The sequence below is a fragment of the Ornithodoros turicata genome, chromosome 1 (genome assembly GCF_037126465.1).
Source record: "Ornithodoros turicata isolate Travis chromosome 1, ASM3712646v1, whole genome shotgun sequence".
Classification (NCBI taxonomy): domain Eukaryota; kingdom Metazoa; phylum Arthropoda; class Arachnida; order Ixodida; family Argasidae; genus Ornithodoros; species Ornithodoros turicata.
This window is the reverse complement of record NC_088201.1, coordinates 188914896-188936215: the sequence shown is the minus strand read 5'-3', so window position 1 is coordinate 188936215 and position 21320 is coordinate 188914896. Positions and strand designations below refer to the sequence as shown.

At 45.8% G+C, this 21320-nt stretch overlaps 1 protein-coding gene and 1 long non-coding RNA gene across 2 annotated transcripts; both read right to left on the bottom strand.

The window, feature by feature from the left end:
- Nucleotides 1-1172: 1172 nt before the first annotated feature.
- LOC135374356 (uncharacterized) lies at nt 1173-2396 on the bottom strand. The gene is made up of 3 exons (XR_010416857.1): nt 2370-2396; nt 1526-1618; nt 1173-1218 (listed from the first exon to the last, which is right to left on the bottom strand). It is a non-coding gene; the product is annotated as an uncharacterized LOC135374356 (long non-coding RNA).
- A 17505-nt stretch (nt 2397-19901) lies between these two features.
- Nucleotides 19902-20796, bottom strand: LOC135392046 (uncharacterized). Its single transcript, XM_064622675.1, has 2 exons — nt 20260-20796; nt 19902-20177 (listed from the first exon to the last, which is right to left on the bottom strand). The coding sequence occupies exons 1-2, from the start codon at nt 20794-20796 to the stop codon at nt 19902-19904; spliced, it is 813 nt and encodes a 270-aa protein (XP_064478745.1).
- Nucleotides 20797-21320: the final 524 nt, after the last annotated feature.

Here is a 21320-nt window from a genome sequence, read left to right as displayed (position 1 = left end):
ACAATACGGTTGAAAGCTGAGTCAGTCATTGCTTCTTGCCTCGTGGCTCGCTTGCTGTTCGCATGTCGAACGTATTCATGGTAGGCACCTAGAAACAGCAGAAATTATAGTGACAAAACAAGTAAGATTGCTGCAAGTCACTTGTAATATCGACTGCAAGATGCATACCACGTGCCGCTGCCAGCTTCATTGGGCTGAGTGCAGGCTTTGCTTCCCCTCCCTGCCGGTTGCATTTCACTTGCTGTCTGTCTGCGATGTGAGAAGTGACGTCCATACCTGGGCTGGTAGCACCACTCCATGGCCAATATGTACCTGCAGTGAAAGCAAATGCCAGTGGAATGCTGATTGTAACTAAAATGTGACTCAATATAACTTCAAATAAGATGCTTTACCTCATCCTCGACTGCAGCAAACAGCTGTGGCTGTGCAGAACCTGTAAAGAAGGTTCGTTATTAAGATGTCCATTGTTATGGTCAAGGTCAAAGTTAAAACCTATCTATACCAGCCAGGTTATTCTTCTCAATATTCTCCATTTGTAAGGCTCTGTTGAGCTTCCGTAGCTCCTCTACTTCCTTCTTCAGCTTTCGGTACTTTCGCACTATTATTTTGTGCTTTTTATAGAGTGATGCATCGGATGAACTCGCACCCTAGAAAATAACAATATCACAATGAAACACCTGTACTATGACACCATTTGTCGCAATGCTAAAGCATGTGCCACATGTATTCCCAACAAAAATGACAACACAACAGATTTCTGAAATTTAGATACACACACCTTGTGGCTGTCGTTCTTCTTCTTTGGCTCATTTTGAGCAGCCATCTGAAAGTTTTCGCTGTCCTGCAAATTCACAGAAAACACATGTATTGCTCAGAAGATAGTCTTGTGAAATGTAGAGAAAGGAGAAACGGCAGGGGGTGCAGGCCAATGGGTATATGAAAAAGTACATAAATTAGCAGAGGCACAGGAAAGAAAACACAAACTACATGCTCATTTCATTAATGTGTCATCTGTTTTCACATGTGTACAGTGGTAAATCACTTAAGAGATAAAGCACAACACATAAAAGACAACACCATGATATCCTTACATAGTAACCTGCTGCAGCAGGAGATAATTCTTCCCCAGATGCACTGCTTATACTGGTCTGCCTGACATATCCTTCTGCATTCCTTTGACCCTGTTGTGTCAGCGGTGTAATTTGTCAATCTAATGACCTGAAAGATGCCTCAATCAATAGACTTCTTCAGGACAAGAGCCAACGAGAATGTAGCCAGTCAGGTGGATTACAAAACTAAACCCCGAACTTTTCATGACCGACGTAGAGTGATTAATAGTTTTGTGCAGCTTTACAGAATTGCTACATGAAGCAGCGTACATAGAAGCATTTCTGGTACCGCTGGCAGAATATTTTTTGCTGGCGTATAAAATTATTAGTATCACTTAACTGGCTTAATGAACGTGACTATAGAGCGCCAGCGGTGATCAAATGCAAAAGCTTTGTAATATGATCACTATGCTCACCAGGTCCTGATTTGCCAGTTCCCTGCGCTTCTCGTTCATGATATTCTGCCACGTACGTGTCCTATTCGCTGTGGATCGCAACAAGTCCTGTGCCTATAAAAAGGATAAAAGGCTGAAAGTGAAACACTTATCACAACACAACCTGCAGACAGACGTGGAGCTGCTTGAATTTTGTGTCAATAGCATCACAGCAGCATGAAATAATCAATAACAAGCAAATATGACCTATATAAAATCACACCCTTCAGGGTATTCTGAACAAAGTGTATTTACCATACCCCAGTACACCGCACTTCGGCTTTACTCTAAAAGTTCAATGGAACGAAGTATCCGAGCGATTATGATAAAAAGTACATATTTGGCACCGTTTCGGTTCACATTCGCAAGTTCTTATGCAAGAACAACAGATTGTCCAATGAGTCTGGCTTTAAGCACGTTCGACGCTCTCGAAAAATGTAACTATCGGCTCTAAACTGAGAAAGCGAGCCTTGCAAGTTTGGAAAAGGCACCAGTTTTACAAAATATTGCACGATGTCATATACGTGGCACCTCCCAAGGACAGGTGTGCCGCAAATAACAGCTTCGGTGGATTAGTCTTTGCCCCGTTAGCATGCTGATCCCAGATTGTGGGTTCACGTATTAAAGAACATTTAGGTGAGCAAAGGCATTGACGCACACAGGCTACTATGGTGTCGCTCCAGCTCACTTGTTACGCAACGTAAACCAAGATTATTATGTAACACGAACCATGAAACGGTTCTCAGTATGTCGACAGCCTTCAACACGCATTCGGCGGCTAGACACAGAATCACATGACTCAGAACTCAACGAGTGAAAAACTTACCAAAGGTAACCTACAGGTGGATTGTCCTTCCTAGAGCTGGAATCCAGGGTGGTGCGAGCTGGGCTGTCTCAGCGCGAATATATACGTTGTGTGCACGACCGTTGTGTGTGGTCCTTCTTGGTTCCGCTTTGAAAGCCTTTACAAAGGCTGTTTGAAACGCAAGCAAGAGTTAATCGATCTCATACTCCAAGACCCCAAACAAAAACACGGAAAGGTCGTGACAGCGACAATGCCTTCGTGGTAAAGCGGACACACACACTGAAGCAAGTTCCCGTGATTCCACGCGAGCCTCGAAGGCAAGCTCTCGAACTCACGACGTGCCAGATCACTAAATCCCTATTCAGTGGCTTTTGACGACAGCAGGCAGAAGGTACTACTCCTTTGAGTTTTTTTTTATGTGTGTGTGTAACTCGTTCGCCCTGCCTCCAAATTTACCTTCCCAAATTTTAACAAAAAGGAATGAAATTCTTCGTTGGCCGAAGAGAAATAATTGTTTCACTTGCAAAAAGGTCAAATATGGGGACAATGTAGCAGTTCAAAGAAAAAACAAGTGGGTATTTCTTCTGTTATACGACGATTTTTTGCCCAGTTAGTTTTCAGGGTTATTTTGTTTTTGCCTTAAGTGACAGTGATGCAAATTGGGGTGGGGGTGGGAGGAGGTAAAATTGAGGTTTACCCCAAAAATGCAAGGCCCTAATCATGTGGTGTGTGAGTCAATGTAGATTTGAAGTTGCAAGGAAAAAAAATTGCTAGATCGCATCCCAGCTCCACTGGCAATTTGGAATCACTCATGGTTCGACATATTGTTTGCCTACGTTTATGATATTTTTGCAGATGCAGTTCCCCGGACGAGTTTGTTGTTCCGCAGATTCAGGTTTTGTTACATCTTTTGCCTCACAAGATGGCGTATATGGAGGCCAGCTTGTGGATGGATTCAGTAATGTAAAAGCCTGCGTCTGGGTGCACAGAATTGTGGTGTTTGGGTCGTCCCTCTGTGTGCCGAGACCCAGGATTTTACATTATCGAGGCTATTGACTCATTTGCCTGATTTTTGTGTCTGTGACACCCAAGGTCTGTGGCTAGTCATTGTGAGCATTACCGACTACAGTAAATTAGAGTAGGTAAATGGTCCCTCATTGTTTGACATTTACGAGCTGTTCTGGCCATTTAATTACACGACACAAGCTATCTTAAGTGGGCGAGGCAGCATGCTGTTAGATGCTGCGTCATTACTCACCGTCCCGTCGTCCGGAAAGTGTGCACCCATCACCCGGCAGTGTTGCTGCAATAGCCCTCTCCCGCAATTAAGGTGATCCCCACCCCTAGATGAGATCGTCCGGTTTTCCTGAATAATGGCAGTCTCGTCCTCCAGCAGAAGCGGCTCATCTGCATGCTCTTCATCACTTGCGTCCACTGTCCTCTGCGTGGACTCGAGAAGCACCTAGATTTGTGGAAAATACAGGAGAATGTTTGTGCATGCTTCAGGTCTATGCATAGATCGAGAAGTTACCCGTCAAAATGAACTCGTTACAAGTTAAGTTACTGTGTGAAAAATGTAGCTAAGTTAATAACGAAGTTCTTCTGCTTAAGATGTAACTCGCAGTTACGGAGTTACTTAAAAAAAGAACGAGTTACTTCAGACACAAAAGAGCACTACACAAGTGCAGCACGCGTGAGCGAGCAGTTGAGTTAGACCTTGAGTTGCCTGCAGAGGAGTGCAACACGCTTAGATCGATTTCGTTTATGTTCAACAGTTCGAACGCTTTACATCTTACTCTATGTGGGCGCAGATCGGTTCAGCTTCATTTCAATGGCAGCGGTTCCTACTTCCTGAATAAAATACTGTCATTGATTGAATATCACGTTTTATGGCATAAAATGCCATGAAAGAACCGGAGAGAAAGCAAGAAAATATGTGGACGTGAGTGAAAAGCGAATTAAAAGTAACTTGGAACTTACTTTAAGTTACTTTGGCAAAGTTACCTGAAAAAGGAACGAGTTCCTCTGAAAGTTACGGCGGCGGAAAAGTACCGAGTTGAGTGACAAGTTAGAAAAAAAAACTTAGTTACAGTAACGAGTTACTTGTAACGAGTTACCTCGAACTCTGGGTCTATGCACGACAAAAATGGCTCCGAAAGATCTGGGAACGTGCTCACACCGAAACCACGCGTACAATAAAGATTTTTCTTTTTTTTTTTGTATTCGTGTGCTTGGCGCATATGTGCGGCTTTGCACGACAATTTCATTATTAGCTACTATGACAATGCGATAAAGCGTAATAAAAATGGTAGCGGAGGAAGAGCACAGTTTTGCGAATAACTACAACTGCTATCTGCATTGCTGTGCTATAAGGACAAGGCTGATCTACGCATGTAGTGCGATATAATGTACTCAACCTCGTGCCAGCGGTAGGTGACATCTATTCCGACCCGCTTTTACGGGGAGAAACGTCACGCGTGTTAAGCTAATTAATAGAAATTGGTATTTAAGGTAAGATGATAGGATGTTAGCCCAGTACCCGGACAGCTGGAGACTTAGACGGAACTGGCGGTGATCCCTGCGGGAAGTTTGGGTCACCAGTTTGGGAATCTCGGGTTTCCGCCAACAAGGAATCCCATCCGTTTGAAGCGCATCCAGGTTGATACGTACGCCTGGTCGGGGTGCCGTCGCCAGACATCTTTCGGTCGACTTTACGTTGTTCACGTGCAAAGGCTGACCGCAAGAAATTCCATTTCGCCTTCGCAGCGGCAACTACAGACAACGAACGACGTCGTTCGTAGTGCTGATAGACACCACTGGTACAGCTGTGTAAACAATCGCTTGCCTTTGACGCCGAGCTCAGTTGCAATTTCCACAAAATTTCTTTCGCGAACGTCTTTCTTGTAGTAGTCTTTGTGCCTTATTTGCCACAGGGGTGGCCGGTTCTCCACCTAAGAAATGAGGCCAGGTTCCATGTGCGAAGGAAAAGAGCTCCCCATTTTTAACACACGCGCAACACAATGTAGCTGACACTTAAGTCGTGCAAAATAACTCGCGTGCATCACGATGTCGTTGACACTGGCTCATGAGCACAAAAAACTGTCGCGACGAATACGCCCGTTTATCCGACTTGTCCATCTCCGTTTTTCGGCAGTGCCCAAGTACATCGCCGTGTGTTTGACAACATGTTGTCAAACCTAGTCAGAGCGCTTGTTTGTATGAAGACACGGTCACACTGGTTATACATATGTGTTTTAAAACATATTTTGCCGGTGTATATATGCAGTGCAACATTCCCTAAACATATATGATCATACAGTGTGACCAACACTGTATTATCATACACGTTTAGGGAATGTTTGTTATACACTTTCGTCATACATGTATGACGGGATGCTCGTGTATAATGTATAACCAGTGTGACTCCGGCCTTAGCCTTAACCCAAGAGCAAGTGTCAACACGGCCGAGTTATATGGGGTCTTCTTAGCACTCGATAGAATATCGAGTGAAAACAAAAAGAAAGCTGTGATTTACACAGATTCAAGGAGTCTAATGATGGCAATGAAAACAAAAGAGCAAAACAAAAATGCTCTTTTCCATAATCTATTTGTGCATCTTCACAAGCTCTCTGAAAAAGGGCTTGACGTACACTTTTGCTGGGTCCCCAGCCACGTTGGGATTGCTGGAAATGAGCTAGCTGATGCGGCGGCCAAGGCAGCATCACTGTCTCGTCCACACACTATGCAAATCCCTGTTCAGGACTACAGGCTAGCTCTAAAAAAGGCTCCCGTATCACAGTGGCAGCTGACATGGGATACAGAAAATAATAACAAGTTGCATTTTGTAAAGCCGGCAAGAGTGAGAGAGTTCCTGTCACGGAAATCGATTCTTTGAAGTCACACTTTCCAGACTAAGAATAGGACACAAGCACCTAACACATCAGCATCTACTTCTTAGACAACCGCAGCCAGAGTGCCAATACTGTCACAAGCCTTGAACAGTAATTCACATTTTAATAGCATGTCCAGCATATGAGCAGTATCGTTTGACCCACTTTCCACCATTCTATCTTGCATTAGCATTGCATTGCATTCCATTTCATCCCACGCTTTTGCTTGGCAATGAGCCCATAGTACCTCACGTGAATGTTTTAAGGTTTTTAGATTGCATTAAGATCTTAGAGTATGTAAGTCTTTTACTCATCATTCGTATTTTACTCTTTATGAGACACCTCTAGAGATAAGTTTTACATATATGCGTACATTTTAATGTTTTCCTGATTTTAAACAAATCACTCATTACATAATTCATGATTTTTTTTTCATCACTGACTTGGCGCTCTTTGGCCTAAGTAGCCCCTTCGTCAAAAACCTCAAACTACATACATACATACATTGCTCACCGTTACTTACGGGTGAACTCCACACCTGCGGAGCTTCTCAGAGTCCCTCCGGACAGAGGAACGTGCATGACTCCATCGCCAGAGCAGTGATTGAACTACTGTACCTACTATTTGCACCAAACAGCTCCAAAAAGCAGATCCTGCTGCACTCTGAAAAAAAAGAAAGAAAAGAAGGTGTCGTCCCGACTCCTTTAAGAGAGTAAACAAGTTGTCCTCCAGAACGCTCCCTTTAGGAGTAAAAGTGAATGTTACACCCGCCAGAAGGAGTGAAAAACAAGGTGTCTCCCAGACTCCTTTAAGGGAGTAAACAGTTTGTCCCCTATAACACTCCCTTTGGAAGTAAATGTTATACCCACAAGGAGGAGTGTTACATTACACCATCTCCAGGGGGTACACATGACAACACTGAGAGGAGGCATCCTTGCACCATTCAAGGAGGTCAGTTCAGCGCCCTGGTTTTGCATGTGCGTTACTCCCTTCGGAAGTTTCAAAACCGACTCAACATTATGCTCACACAGGTGTAACCAGTATCCCCAGTGGAGGGGTTGTATTAATGCCCTGTGGAAGTATGAATTCAGCACTGCAGGGGAGTGATTACACCACCCCCCACCTGCTTATGAAACTTCTACTTGAGGAGTGACTGTAATAATATGCAGCGGAGTTCCGTGTTGACCATAAAAGGGTGTGTTTGAATAGCTCTCCAGTGGAGTTAATTGTACACACACTGGTGGAGTAACAGGAATGCCATGCAGTGGAATTATATGAAACCCACAAGAAGGAGTTCACAAAGTATTCCCCTGTGGAGTTAATTATATTCTCCCTGAGGGATTAACTACAATGCTAAACAGTGGAGTCCCAACAAACCCGCCAGGTGGTGTAACCTAGTCCAGGCCCTTTCTGTGTATATGTGATGTAAATGACGACATCTGGACAACTGCAAATGTGATAAAGAAACATACAAGCATTTATTGATGCGGTTCAATCTATGGCACAGTTGAATGTCGACACTTACGCCATGTATGATGCCACCAGGCACTTCTTTCAGCAATTCCGGCAGGACCGTCCACACAGCTCCAGCTGTACACTCTGAAATTGGGCCATGTTGAGAGCAACAGCCATGGCATTTTCACTATGCTTGATTACCCCGTCGTCAGCAGTTCCTACATGTGCAGGAAACTCCTTTAGGAACCTCGGTGCGTGCTTGCATCTCAATGCTGCGGATATGATAGCTCCGCCGTACTTCTCCACGGACCACTCCATCCTACTGTGTACTTGGCAGTTTGTGAGCCGATGAAACTCCCTGTGCATCTAATGAATGGAAGCATTCTGATAAGAACATTACAGAGTATGGGAGCACCTAGAGTGTGGCGAACCGATGCAGCTTGCCTCATGCTCCAAAGCCAGTGCCAGATATTCGGTGAGCACCTGAGCGATCGAGAGGACCTTCTCGCACTGGAGGTCCTCTTCACGGCATCCGTGACAAGCTCGGAAAGTCTGCGATCGCGTTGCTTGTGCATTTCTCTGACCATAAAAAGTTTGTGCGCTGCCAACGTAGCGTCGTCTTCAACTTGCTCTGAGGCAGGCCCCTGGAGCTGATGATGACAAAATAACAGTCATCAGCGATCAGACTTGTACATGGTAGTCATAAACAGTAATTGAACCTCTGTATCCAATAAGGGGATAAGTCGAAAAATCTCAAACCGAGAAAGGGGGCCTGATCTGTTTGTCCGTCCCATTGACAAACATACATTTCCCGTTTCTTACTCTCCTGTAGCGGGCCAATAAATTGCAATACCATCCTAAATTTTCTTTGGCAGGTACATACTGGTATGTAGATGTCACTGCAGCAAAAATAGTAAAAAGGGGATAGGTCGACTTATCCCCTTATTGCATACAGAGGCTCAGTTCATCACAGTCACTACTACACTTATCAGAAGGCCAATCCTCTTGCCAGCGCAAATTACTCGACTAATGTAATCAACTGCGTGATAAAAACAAAATTGTGTCCGACGTGACGTCAAACATGCAGACGAACCGGTCGTGCGGCAGGAAAAGATGACTGTAACGAGCACCCTCAGAAAACAGAAACATAGAAAACTAATGGTTTAAACGTGGCAATTAACAAATCGTGGTAACCATTACAACTATTGCAGCGATTATCGAGTCTACTGCAGAAGTTACCTCATTACCAAACTATAAGTGAATAGGGCAAATGTTACCCATAATAAACTGACTATCGATAGTGATTACTACAGGTGCCACCGAAATTGACCTGCAAGGCACGGAAATTCCATAGTGGGTGGATTAATTTTGGACCCGTAATTGTTAGCGCTTAACCCTATTTTTTTTCGCATTTGTACCTCGATTCAGGGTTCGCCTGTTTCGGGTAAAAACCTGAATGCTATATACCCAAGAAACTGCATCTAAAACAGACACCTACGCAAGCACATACCAGTAATCTTTCACGAAGTACACAGCGCGATTACACCCCAAATTAAGTGTGGTGGTAAATTTTCCACCTGAATGCTCGAATTTTTTTACGTGAAGGCATTGGCCTGATTTTTACAACGTAGATTTGAAAAAAATAGAACCTATAAACTTTGTGGTCTAGTTAACTCTAATGGCCCCTGGATTAATATCAGCGGGAAAGCCTGTAGTAACGTAACTACTGGTCATGCATTATCTAAGACGAAATGTTACGTAGCGGCCAATGCATCCGTCCCTGACATTGCTGTCGTCTCAGTATTTACAATCCATGTGCCAATCGAAGCACGCAACATTCGAATTGAGTACGTGTAAATAAAACATCACTGTCTGGCGGATGCAACTTCTTGGTGACGCATGCGTAAGTCCCTGCATCTTCCGCCGTCTTCCTCTTGCCATATTTTTCGCGTGCCGTCTTCACCATTGCAATGTAACTCAACGATTTTCTCTGGTTCTTTGTCCTGCTCTTTAGCCGTCTCCACCAAGAGTTATGCGAAAGTAGACATAAAATTGAGCGCAATAAGTTAAAAAAAAGATTCCGAGGTCTCTCGACCAAATGAACCAAGATGTTTCTTAGCAGCGAAGAACAGGAGCAATAAGTGTCTGGCTCGAGTCTGTAGGATGTCATTTTGTTCTCGGACACAATGCGCTTCACAAACAGAACAATAAAAGGGATCTGTATGCTGCCTTCCTGCCACTTGAATTACAAACAGCAGCTACATCAAGCGTAGGGCCGGTTTGAAAACTCAGGTAGCAGGAAAGTAGCACAAAGTGTCCCTTTATTACTCTTTCAAAAAATCAAAAAGATCATGCTATATGCTCGATCCACATGCATTCATCACTTGTCTAAAAATCGTGGTAATCCGATACTGTATGTTCCGTACAGCTAGTACGCATTTTTTAGAAAATTCTTTAGTCAAAAGCAGAAATTACGTGCCATGGAGAACCTTGTCATAGCCCTTACATGTATACGTGCTGCTACTAATGCATGTTTTTCTTACTTATTGCGCGATGTTTGCTCCAAAAGGGACTGCTGGAATTGCAATGTAAGTGAAAACGGAATGAAAGTTATGCGGTTGCTTTTTCTGTTGTGGTGACAGGTCTCGATATAGTCATTCCATAGCACGAGCCGAGCCAACAGCTCCCCATAGAGCCCATAGTTTGTGATAATGCACACAACATTGGACAAATGAAAATACGATGTAATGTATTTCGGTCTGCCAATCAGGAGCCTCTTTGGCTCGCCTTTTCGCCGGCCCTGGATACCATCGACGTATGCTGATTTTTTACACATTACACCCAGTTATTCGGTATTCTCAAAATAAGTCAACCAACTTCTGGGTAAAATAGACATCTTTTTGACATAATACACATACGCCCACTGTGTTCCGCTTAGTGACACATCCTATCAAAATTCCAACTTGCAAAGCGATGCACACTCCTAATAATGAGTGAGTGTCATTAGCGGCGCACTATTTCTCACACGTAATTTCACGATTTGGTGCACGTACTCCTGTATTCGCTGGTACCACATGCTAAATGTGATGGCGCTCGAAAATGTTTTCACACTCCAACTCTTTCAAATCCTGAAGCCCAGAGAAACTGTAAGAAATGATACTTCTAGCTGTATGTTCTAATAATTTATAGTGTGGGAAAAACATCCCACTCGGGGGTTCCAAACCTTTGCCAGTGGCCCGAAAGGAGAGAGGCCAAGCCATTGAAAACATAACACAATAAACATGCTATTTTACATTATGGCTGCAAACAATATCTGAGAAGTCCCAAACGATGCCCTAGAAGTACTCCTTCTGAAGTCTACCAAAAACCTTCAGTTTCTGCCGTGCTCGGCTCAGCTGTCCGATCCTGCCTCTTGTCTGCAGGTGACCGCCGCTGGAAGCGTTCTTGCCTTGCCAGCTGTGCTCTTGGCACGTGCCTCTCTTTCTCTTCATTGTTGTCTTCCCACACACTTAACACAACGCATCCCCGCAATGTAAAATTTAGTGTGTTGTCCTTTCTCTAAATGAATATGTTTGGAACGTTTTCAATTCTTGCGGGATACCATGGTACTGCTTTACGCAATCTTATGCCGACAGCAAACTTGTTACGTGGAACAGCGCTTAGACCATATCCATGGAAATTAGGAGTCTGTATACTCTGCCCCATGGACTAAAAGCTCCAAGAGCAGCTACAGGCAGCTTCTTGTCACTTCCATCACTCACAGAGACATTTCCCGAAGCTTCCGGAACCCTCAGGGCAGACATTGGCCGTCATGGAAGGGAGACCAGAGGATCACGTGGCATGTATTGCTATGGGTCTTGACCCATGTACCCTCTGTGTTTTTCTTCAGGCATGAGTAACACAAAATATATAGTCATTTATACCCGCCACTGAACAAACCTCAACTGAAATTGATAACACCTGTAGCACACAATTCTGCTTACGCAGGCTGTGTACCATCTAGTAGTTGCGTTTGGTGCCTTTGATAACAGTGGAATTGTGCCAGCGATATTCTCAGTACTGCCTAACCGCTGTGAACCCTTCAGGGATCCTGTACAGTCTAAGCCCGCTCACCTGAGAAGTTTATACTCAGAAGACTCATTGGGAGGCAGCATTGAAAAGCTGATAGAGAAACCAAACAATTTGAAGTCAGTGAGGATGTAATCAAAATGGTCGAGGCCTCAGCAAGGCACCGAAGTAGCTGACTGAAATGGTTTGTGAACAGGGCAGGAAGGATGACAGCTTCCATAATGAAACGTGTGTGTTACACACGAGTGTTAGATACCCTAGCATCTCACTACTGAAGTCTATATGCTACCCAGAAAGACAGCAACCTGTGACATGGGGCCTACGACATGAGCATGATGCACTTAAAGCGTATGAAGCGAGCGAAGCAAGGAACTTCAAGTGCTCTAGACTAGTGCTCCACTTGAATGCTATGTTGCCCTTTCTTGTATCAACTCCAGACTGCACGTACTGTGCCAATGGTACCGTGGAGATCAAGTGCCCATACCTTCTTTGCGACTCAGAAGTACTGGATGCTGAGAGGTTACCACCTGACTTCTGCCTCTATTGTGTCAATGGCATTCTGACGCTAAAAAACAGCACACCTACTACTAGGGTTGCCACCAGGCCGGTTACTTGGGCGCTCTGCCGGTTGCCGGTAGGAAGGTGATACCGGCAGCATTTTGCCGGTATTTGTGGCTCAAGACCTTTCATAAGGGCTTTTACGAGATTTTCCCTTCAACATTCCACTACAGCTTGAATAAATCTGGAACACAGACCCAGCTCCGCAGTCACCAGTCGTTTTCTTAGTTAGTCATTCATATTATTATTCATTGCTATTATTATTATCATTGTTATTTCTAGCATCAGTGACACAGCAACACACAGGAACCTGTGTTTCCTCGTATTATCTCTCTATGTGTGTGTGCTCGTCCACCCCTCACCCACTTTCCCTTTTCCACGAGCCTTTCCTCCTTTCCCTCTATTCCGCCTCCTCTCCCTAAGCCGGTATTTTTCACTAGGAAGGGTGGCAACCCTACATACTGCTACCAAGTAAAACAACTTTATTGCGAGATGATCAATGGGGACTTTCATCTCCAGGGGCGATACTCTGCCCCATTGGTGGTGATGATGCGGGGAATGAAATAATGAAGACCCCTTAAAGGGGCACTAAAATGCATAAACAAGTTCATTTCAACTTACGTTACATTACGCTACATTAATTTCGTACTTGTTATCATAATTAGAAGCTTCGATTCCGTTACGGAGGTACAGTCAAAATTATATCTGACTCTTTCTTGCTTCGGTGCTAAGCCGTGAACGTTGTTTCAGCTCGTGCATCAGTGCTTTTGGTCCATGCTGTGCGTAGGGTTGCCACCAGGCCGGTATTATACCGACACGGCCGGTTATTTGTGCGCTCCGCCGGTTGCCGGTAGGGAGGTGATGCCGGCAGCCTTTTGCCGGTATTTGTGGCTCGAGACCTTTCATAAGGGCTTTTCCATTCAACATTCCACTACAGCTTGCATAAATCTGGAGCACAGACCCAACTCCGCAGTCACCAGTCGTTTTCTTAGTTATTCATTATTATTATTATTATTCATTGTTAGTGTGTGTGCTAGCTGTGTGTGCCACGCCACAGAGCAGTCCAGGAGAATAATGTAATGCGCTTTGAGAAGCGGGCTGGCGTCGTTGCCTGAAGGACCCGTTGAGAAATGTTGCCAGTGGAACATTCGCGAGAACTGTTGTGGGCTACAACTCAACGAATCGGTATCGAAAAATGCAACAGTGCGCATCATGCCGCGCGTATTCGAAACACTACGATCAGACACGTTCCGAATCCACACGCACAGGATACATGCGCGCGCTTCTCCCGTTGTCTCATTGGGTGCCGCCAACCTTTGCCTCCTGGGGATCCCATTCGCTGCCGCCAAAGACGGCTCTGCTTTCATTGCGGTTTTGCTCTGTAGCGCCATGTGAACTAATTTTGCTTGCATTATACTACAGTGAAACCTCCCTATGTTGGACACCCGCGGTGCAGCCGAAGCGTGTCCTACTTATAGAGATGTCCGACTTACAGAATATGAGGGAAACAAAAAATGCAAAAGATCACAGCTGTGTTCCCAGAAATGTCCCCCTTCTTCAATTCATGGTCATTAGTGGTACCTGGTGGTGGTGCCTGGTGGTAGTGGTACCTCTACCAACTCTTCACTGATAATTATTACTGATTTTGGTAGATTCAATTCCTTTCAGATTCCACTCAATCGCATTACCTCTGGAGCTTTTCGAGCAGCGAGGGCTTGTCTCTGAAGCGTCAGCCGCTTTTCATTGCTTTGGTGGTGAAAGCCATAGAGATAATATAGTAGGATTCTAGATAACGGAGTTCGCGCACGACCTATAGGCTCCTCCTGATACCACCCGTGCGCCGCCAAACTTTTGACATGGACAATGTTATCCAACGAGTTTTCCCCGCCCAAATACGGCGGAGCTTCGCAGTTTGTGAGCCACACTGGGATGTCACATGACATGAGAGCAGCCGCTGCCCGGAATCCGCAGCGATGTTATAAGAATCACTAGTGTGGGTCGGTCTGGGCAAGTTTTAAGGCAAACAAAGTACTTTTTAGCGTTCACGGAAACGTTGCTCTGCGATTACGAGACTGATATCGCATCGAGAAATGCTGTGGATCATATTTGTGAGGGACACGGGCGCCGCGAACGTTGCTATGTACGGCGGGCGTGAAGGAGGAATCGCCCATGTCGAGGTTCGAAAAATTCAATTATCTCACGTGGGTACTACAGGGCACTGAGAGCTTGAATACAGAGAATGGACGCAACATGCCGTGCAGTCCGTGCTTGTTTCCCGCCGTGGCCACAGATCATGTTACGATGCTACAGCTGGAATGTGGATCTTCATTGTAGACTGAGGCGTAATCTCAAGTTGGCGTGATGTCGAGGAAACCACACTGTGCAAGACGGGAACTGGATAAAGGTGCCCAAGATTTCTCTATTATATTGCACATGTACCCATATGCACTGCAGATAAGCTATATGTAATACAGTAGAACCTCTTTATAGTAACTCCTCTTGTAGTAAAACTCTGCTTATAGTAAATGAGAACTGCGGTCCCGATAGAATCCCATACATTCAATGGCACACCTGATATAATAAAACTCCTGATCTAGTAAAATTTGATCATGGTCCCAGAGAGTTTACGACAAAGGGGTTCTACTGTACATAACACGATACAAAATTCAGGGAATACCAGAAGAGTGTCAAAATACAAAGGAAGGGACTCGGAGCCTGTGTATCAATAGAACAGCATAAATACAAATTGGACGTACAGGGTGTTTGCTCTAGCGTGTCCAGAAATTATATTAAAAGCGAGCGACAAAAGAAAGGCAAGCGGCACTTTTCTGCTACTTGACTAAGAAACAGGCACTGCTTCATTAGTAGCACTTGTTTCTTAGTCAAGTAGTTGAAAAGTTGCGGTCGTTTCACTTTTATCGCTCGCTTTAAATAAAATTTCTGTACACGTTAGAGGGAACACCCTGTATACATAAATATAGTAATGTAACCACTCGTACAAGCAGAAAACTGCCTCACAATGTAACTAGTGAGGCACTTAAAACATTGTATCAACATGGAAATACTAAAACATAGAATATTTACAAGAATGTGCGGAAATTGCCAAATGTCCTTCATAGTTGCACAGCACACCTACTGGTTACGAAACAAAATCTGTTTCGTGAGCATTTGCCTTACTTGAACACCACGATTTGCCACAGTAACCCTGCGTGCATGTTCCCTCAGCCTGATGTTTGTGTATCTCTGTAGTGTTACCTTTGCAAGAGAGATAATGAGAGAGATATGGCTGGGCTCATCAGCATAGTGCTTACACCTCGGCAACTTTTCACCATGTTTAGCAATGAAATACTTGAATAATTTCATGACAATGTTGGTTACTGTGAGCTCTGTGCACTTGGACTGCTCAAGCCGGAATATTTCTTCAGCACAACAAAGCAGCCGTTGTACAAAGGAAGATGGCTTCAACAGACCACCATTGTCCCTAAGGATGATCAGAGGGCTTGACGTGTCATCATCAAGAAGGGTATCAAGGCACACATCACATGTGAGCTTTGCTGACACTGTTCTGACAACAAAACCCCAATGTACGCTACAACGTCCTCGCTGAATCTGCTTAGACCGCAAGTTCTGCTATGCTCTTTAGTGTTAAGGCAGGGCTTATCACGGACATGCCACGACCGTGCTGGGTGATCGGCACGCCAGAGGAAAAGTGTAGCGTCATTAACCTTGAGGATAGCTTGATCATCTTTTCCTTCTGTTGTGTTATGGAGGAGCTCCGCAACGGTGCCTTGAACCCAGTCACTACGGGGCTATGTGAATTTAGTATGTCGAACGACCTAGAAAAAAAAAGGAAAGGATGTCAGGAAAGTAGCTATCAGAAAGGGTGGAAGTTCCTTACTGATCCACATCTGTGATGAACATCACAGTGCCTTCGCTGCCCTCAAAATCTGTAATTCCGAGCAGTCTGCAGAAGTCGAGCGCTTTGCTCACTGACGAGCTGATGGTCTGAGCAGCCAGTCTAACCTTCATAATTTGGCGGCGGAACTCAACATGGTGCTCTAGTTAGCTTGTTGGCGGCACGAAGTCCTTCGGCCTCTTGGGACTTCGGTAGCTTTTCCATGAAATCCCGCCTGATGGTCTGGGAATAGAGAAAATTTGTTCGACTTGTGTGTGCTGCATTGTACAGATATACAGATATTGTTAAATCTCACCCCATAGTAGCTACTGTGCAGCACTTTGTGGTCTCCCACTAGATTTCGAAGCAGCTTGAGGCCATGGGCCGCATCGAAGACTAGATGGGCTCTCTTCTCGTTGTCACAGGGGTGTGGGAAATGCGTCTTGAAGTCCTCTGTGCTGTCGACATGTATTCGACACCCCAGGAGGCGTCCCATCATTACGTTTGACGACAAGCCGTCGCACACTACTGCTACAACCTCTAGACCGCAGCCGTTATTGTTGTTATGGCTTCTGTCAGGAGGTTTCTAAGCATTTCGCCCGATAGTCCTTCGTTGAGAAAGTACCCAAAGGGTATCTTCCATGGTGATGCCACACCCACTACCAGGAACGCAAGTGCATCATCCGCCAGTGGTGCGTCATCAGTTTCGTGTGGAGTGTGGGCCTCCCCGAAATCTACAAACCCAATGAGGCGTCCTGTGGCTTTGTCGACTTCACATTTTTTTCTTATGCTCATCCCGTCGAGCATAATAGAACACAGCTTGTCCCTTCGCTCACTGTTCTGGTGTTTGGATTTCAGATGATCAAGCACCTCTTTAGTGAATCCCGGCCACACTCCTACGACCTTTGACCACTGACGAAGAGTGTCAACTGCTGGCATAGGAAACATTTTTGCCACATAGTTGTAGGCCCGGGGGGAATAGAAGTTTTGAATAGAATAGAAGCAGGATTTGCTGTATCTGATTTTGCACTTCGCGCAGCTAACCGGCATTTTCGGCTGTCTGCGAACATGGACGACGTACGGCGACAGTACCAAGACGAAGGCGGGGAGGGGAAACCGAAACCATTCGTTTCTCATGCACACAAAAGTGACAGGCGAATGACAAAAAACAGGCAGATGATTATTGGCAAGCTCTTATTGCGTCTTTATTCTTGTAATGTACATGCCAAACACATCGCACACACCGTATGGAGCACGTCACACAATAAAAACGTCCGCTAAACTTAGCGGAGGGACACCCGAGAGGAAAGCAACAGACTCCATGCCAAAAGTATGGCGGCGGCGCTGTGGTAACACTTCTCCGGGGTAGTCCGACCCCCGTGGCGAAAGCAGTCCCGAGAACGCCCCGGAAACGCAGGTAAAATTCCGGCACGAGACCGTCCGAGCCAGGCGCACGGCCGCGCGGAAAGGAAGCGAGCGCTGCTCGCAGCTCCCCGAGCGTGACGTCACCAACGGCAACATTCGGCTCCTCGCGCGGAGGGAGAAGGGGGAATCCCCTTGTGCTGGCTGCGTCTGCGGTGTAGAGGCGTCGGTAGAAGTCTGCGCATGCGTCGACCACAGCTGACGGCTCGTCGGCGATGTGGCCGGCGCGGTCGATGACACTGGTGATGGGGGTGGCCTCTTGGCCGAGGCGGCAGCGGAGTAACGTGCGCGAGCAAAAGGCTTCGCGCTCCCACTGTTCCGTGCGTTGCGAAGCTTCAAAGTGGTCCCATTGCTGGCGTAGGAGAGTACAGCTTGGGACAAAAGTTTACGGAACACCGGGGTGTCGCATTTCTCCAATGGACCGACAACCTAGCAGCAAAAAGGAGTGGACATACATATTGAACGATGGATAGAATAGCCCGCCACCCGTTTCCTATTCGATCGCTTCGTGATAGCTAGCAGGAAAGCGCTCCGACGAAGAAATACGCAGGTGCCGTGTTCCGTAAACTTTTGTCCCAAGCTGTACGTAGCTTGGTGCGGAGCCTCTGGATGCCTTCGGGCATGCCCGGGCCACCAGACCTAGGCTTGGAGAGAAGCACAATCGCTTCACCGATGGCGATGATGTCTTTCGTGCTAGCTTTCGGCCCCCAGTGGTAACTAGAGCCACTAAATTTAGTGAAATCTTTAGTGAAATTTAGTGAAAAATTGAGCCGTGAAATCAGCCGTTACCACTAGAGCCGCTAAATTTAGTGGCTCTAGTGGTAACGGCTGATTTCACGGCTCGTTTTAGTGCGTCCCACGATGATGGTACAGTGGCTAGATAGGGGCAGTGTGGTGACCGCGCATGCGAAAGGGGCTCCGCCGTGGAAGACGGTCGCTAGGTGGCGCCCATGCGAGGATCACTGCTGCTCAGCTGCTACGCCTCCCTTGCAGTGCACGGCAATTGCTCATTTGTAACACGTAATTTCGTTTTTGTTGCTCATAGTAGACGTTCACATATATTCTCGATATCAGCAATGATAATGTCTCCGTGGTAAGTTAAGTAGGTTTACAGAAGCGGCAAATTCTCGGCAGCAACACCTTTCCGACTGTCGACTTTGAATCGCTGTGTTAAACATCCGTCTTTCCTGGGCGCCGTGACTGTGCCTCTCAAAGATCGTGCCACTAATGAGCTGCATTTGAATGAATTTCAAGGCACAGTATATATCAACATAAGCAAAAAAGCATCCATTTATTGATTTATTGTCGTACAGCTTGCTCTAGACCCGGCCAAGTTTGGACATCTTGAGACGTTTTCTCCTTTCTTCTCTATTTCTGTTCAGGGACTTTACATAGAAATGGAGCCGTGTTAGAACATAAAATTTGATTATCCTGTTAGTCAGCTCTGTGTGGTGCACCTCACAGCCAACTCTTGTTACTGGGCTAGCCTGGAGTTGTGATAACACTTCCATGACTGCTTCACTGTGGATCTTGCACTTGCTCATGGCCATTGTAAAGGAGTTTTCTATTGTTTCAATCAGGTTATAAAGCTGATCTGAAGCATACAGAAGACCCCCATGATCAAAATGCTTTACATACATATCAGCACCATCAGTCCTGTCCTGTTTGGCCAACAGCAGGTCAGCACAGCGTTCGCACTGATGTGCTGACATACATTTGCGAGCAGCATAGCCTGCAACATACATTATAAGCTGAGCGTCACTTCGTTCCACTATCATCTCGTCATGTCTTGGTGACTCACACAGTCCATCCAGAACTTCTCGAGCTTCTTCAAGATTGCCGATATCTAGGGCAGCGTCAAGCCTCTGCTGCTTTAATGCACTACTGTCGCCTGAGGACACATCTAGCAATGCACTAATGGTTTCGGCTGGGGAATTCCCTGTGGTGGGTGGCCTTGCCAAGTTGTAGAAGCTCAGGCAGTTGATGGAAATCAGAAACTGTGACGGTGTTGGGTGCACATTGCATCCTGATGACTGCCTTACGATACCGAATATGTTCTCAAGGCGGTCCTGGCTCACAGCAGATGTCATTAGGTACTTAAAGCCGAGCTTGATTCGTCACATATTCCAGGAGTGAAATAGTGCTACAGATCGTGACCTGCAAGCCACACCATGTGCTTTCACTTAGAAATCCACCTCCATTCTTGGCTGCAAAGTTCAAAGACTTCAGGAACTCAACTTTTGTCGAGTCCAGTCGTAGAGCCTTTCAAGGTTCTCGCGAAGTCATGATCTCAGTGAGCTGTCTCATACGATCTATGAAGGTTTCTGTGCCTTTCAGTGGTCCATATTGCTGTTCAACGACATCCTTGTACAAGTGAAGGCCACGTAGCACCTCCCCACTGAAAAGATGAAAAGCAAGGTTGACCTTCATCTTCTCAAAGTTGTTCGGGCGGAGGTGCGAATGGGTGATCCGGGGCATGGCCTTCAAACAAATGGCGCGGTTGTCCTCCTTCCATGCAGCTTCCACATGCTCTATGAAGACCTGCATTTACAGACAGTTCGTTAGGAAACTTTGGAAGACATTGATAGCATACTGAGCAACTGCGCAAGAAATGAGTACGTACCCTGCCTTTAGGAGTGCAGAACCCAGCTTTCACCAGCATGTTCCTCACACATTTTATCAGGTGAGGGAAGTCAGAGATGAATTGAAGACTTCTTTCAGCCGACACTGGATGCTGCACCTTGCACTTGACACCCCCCGGCTTGATACCAACTCCAAAAGATTTCCACATTTGTCTGTTCCATGCTGCTCCGTCCGATGTGATAAAGTCCACATGGAGTCCTGCTTCGTCACACAGTATCACTGCCTCAAGCACAATCTTGGCAAGCAGGTCTGCTTTTACATTGTTTCGTGAAGCAAACACACCAATTGCCTGCGTCCATGAACCTGCTAGTGGCTGAAACAGTACAACCAGGCCGTGGTCGCACAGTTCATTTTTCTGGTCTGGTGGCGTAAATTCACCCATGTCAACAAATCCCTGGATATGGCCAAACGACTGCACAGTCAGGTGCTCCGACAGCTTTAACTCATCGATGACAAGGCCGCCATGCCTCTGGAAGGTGTCCATTGTCTTCGTTTTCACAGGCAGGGCATTGAACATCGTTTTGTTGAATCCAAAGCCACTTCTGTATGCTTTCAGGTACTTGTGCAGGCATGACCTGCTGGGTAGCACTAGTATTTTTTGGCTACGGATGTGGTTGTATAGCTTTGGATTCTCGTGCGCATCATTATACATTCAAGAATCCACTCGTTTTCGTACACCATGCCACGAGTAGATTTCCTCTTCGCGGCTTTGAAACAATGAATGACACTTAGTTGTTGTTTCACAGGAAGCATCTTCACCCTGTCCAAGACAAGCTTTTCAGGTACACTGGCAGTTGCTTCTTTTCATAGCACGAACCTCATGCTTTAGGGATGCAACTTTTGCTTTTAGTCGTCGCACCTTCTTGAAACTGTTTCGTAGCTTGCTTGCTGCCGTGGGAACTTTTTGCAGCGCCCTATGCTTTTTCTTGGACTTCTGAGTCAATAAAAGCTTTCTGAGATATTTACAGCAAAGGCAGTGGGCCTTGGTATTTTGTGCTCTTCCTTTGCACTTTTTGCTGAACACAATGCCGTCCTGAACTG

What these genes read in the sequence shown, in the direction of transcription:
- LOC135392046 (XM_064622675.1), bottom strand. Translation starts at nt 20,796, where the DNA reads ATGTTCAATGCCCTGCCTGTGAAAACGAAGACAATGGACACCTTCCAG. An exon ending in TCTGCACTCCTAAAGGCAGG is followed by an intron (nt 20,178 to 20,259) that starts GTACGTACTCAT and finishes CTGTAAATGCAG; the next exon opens with GTCTTCATAGAGCATGTGGA.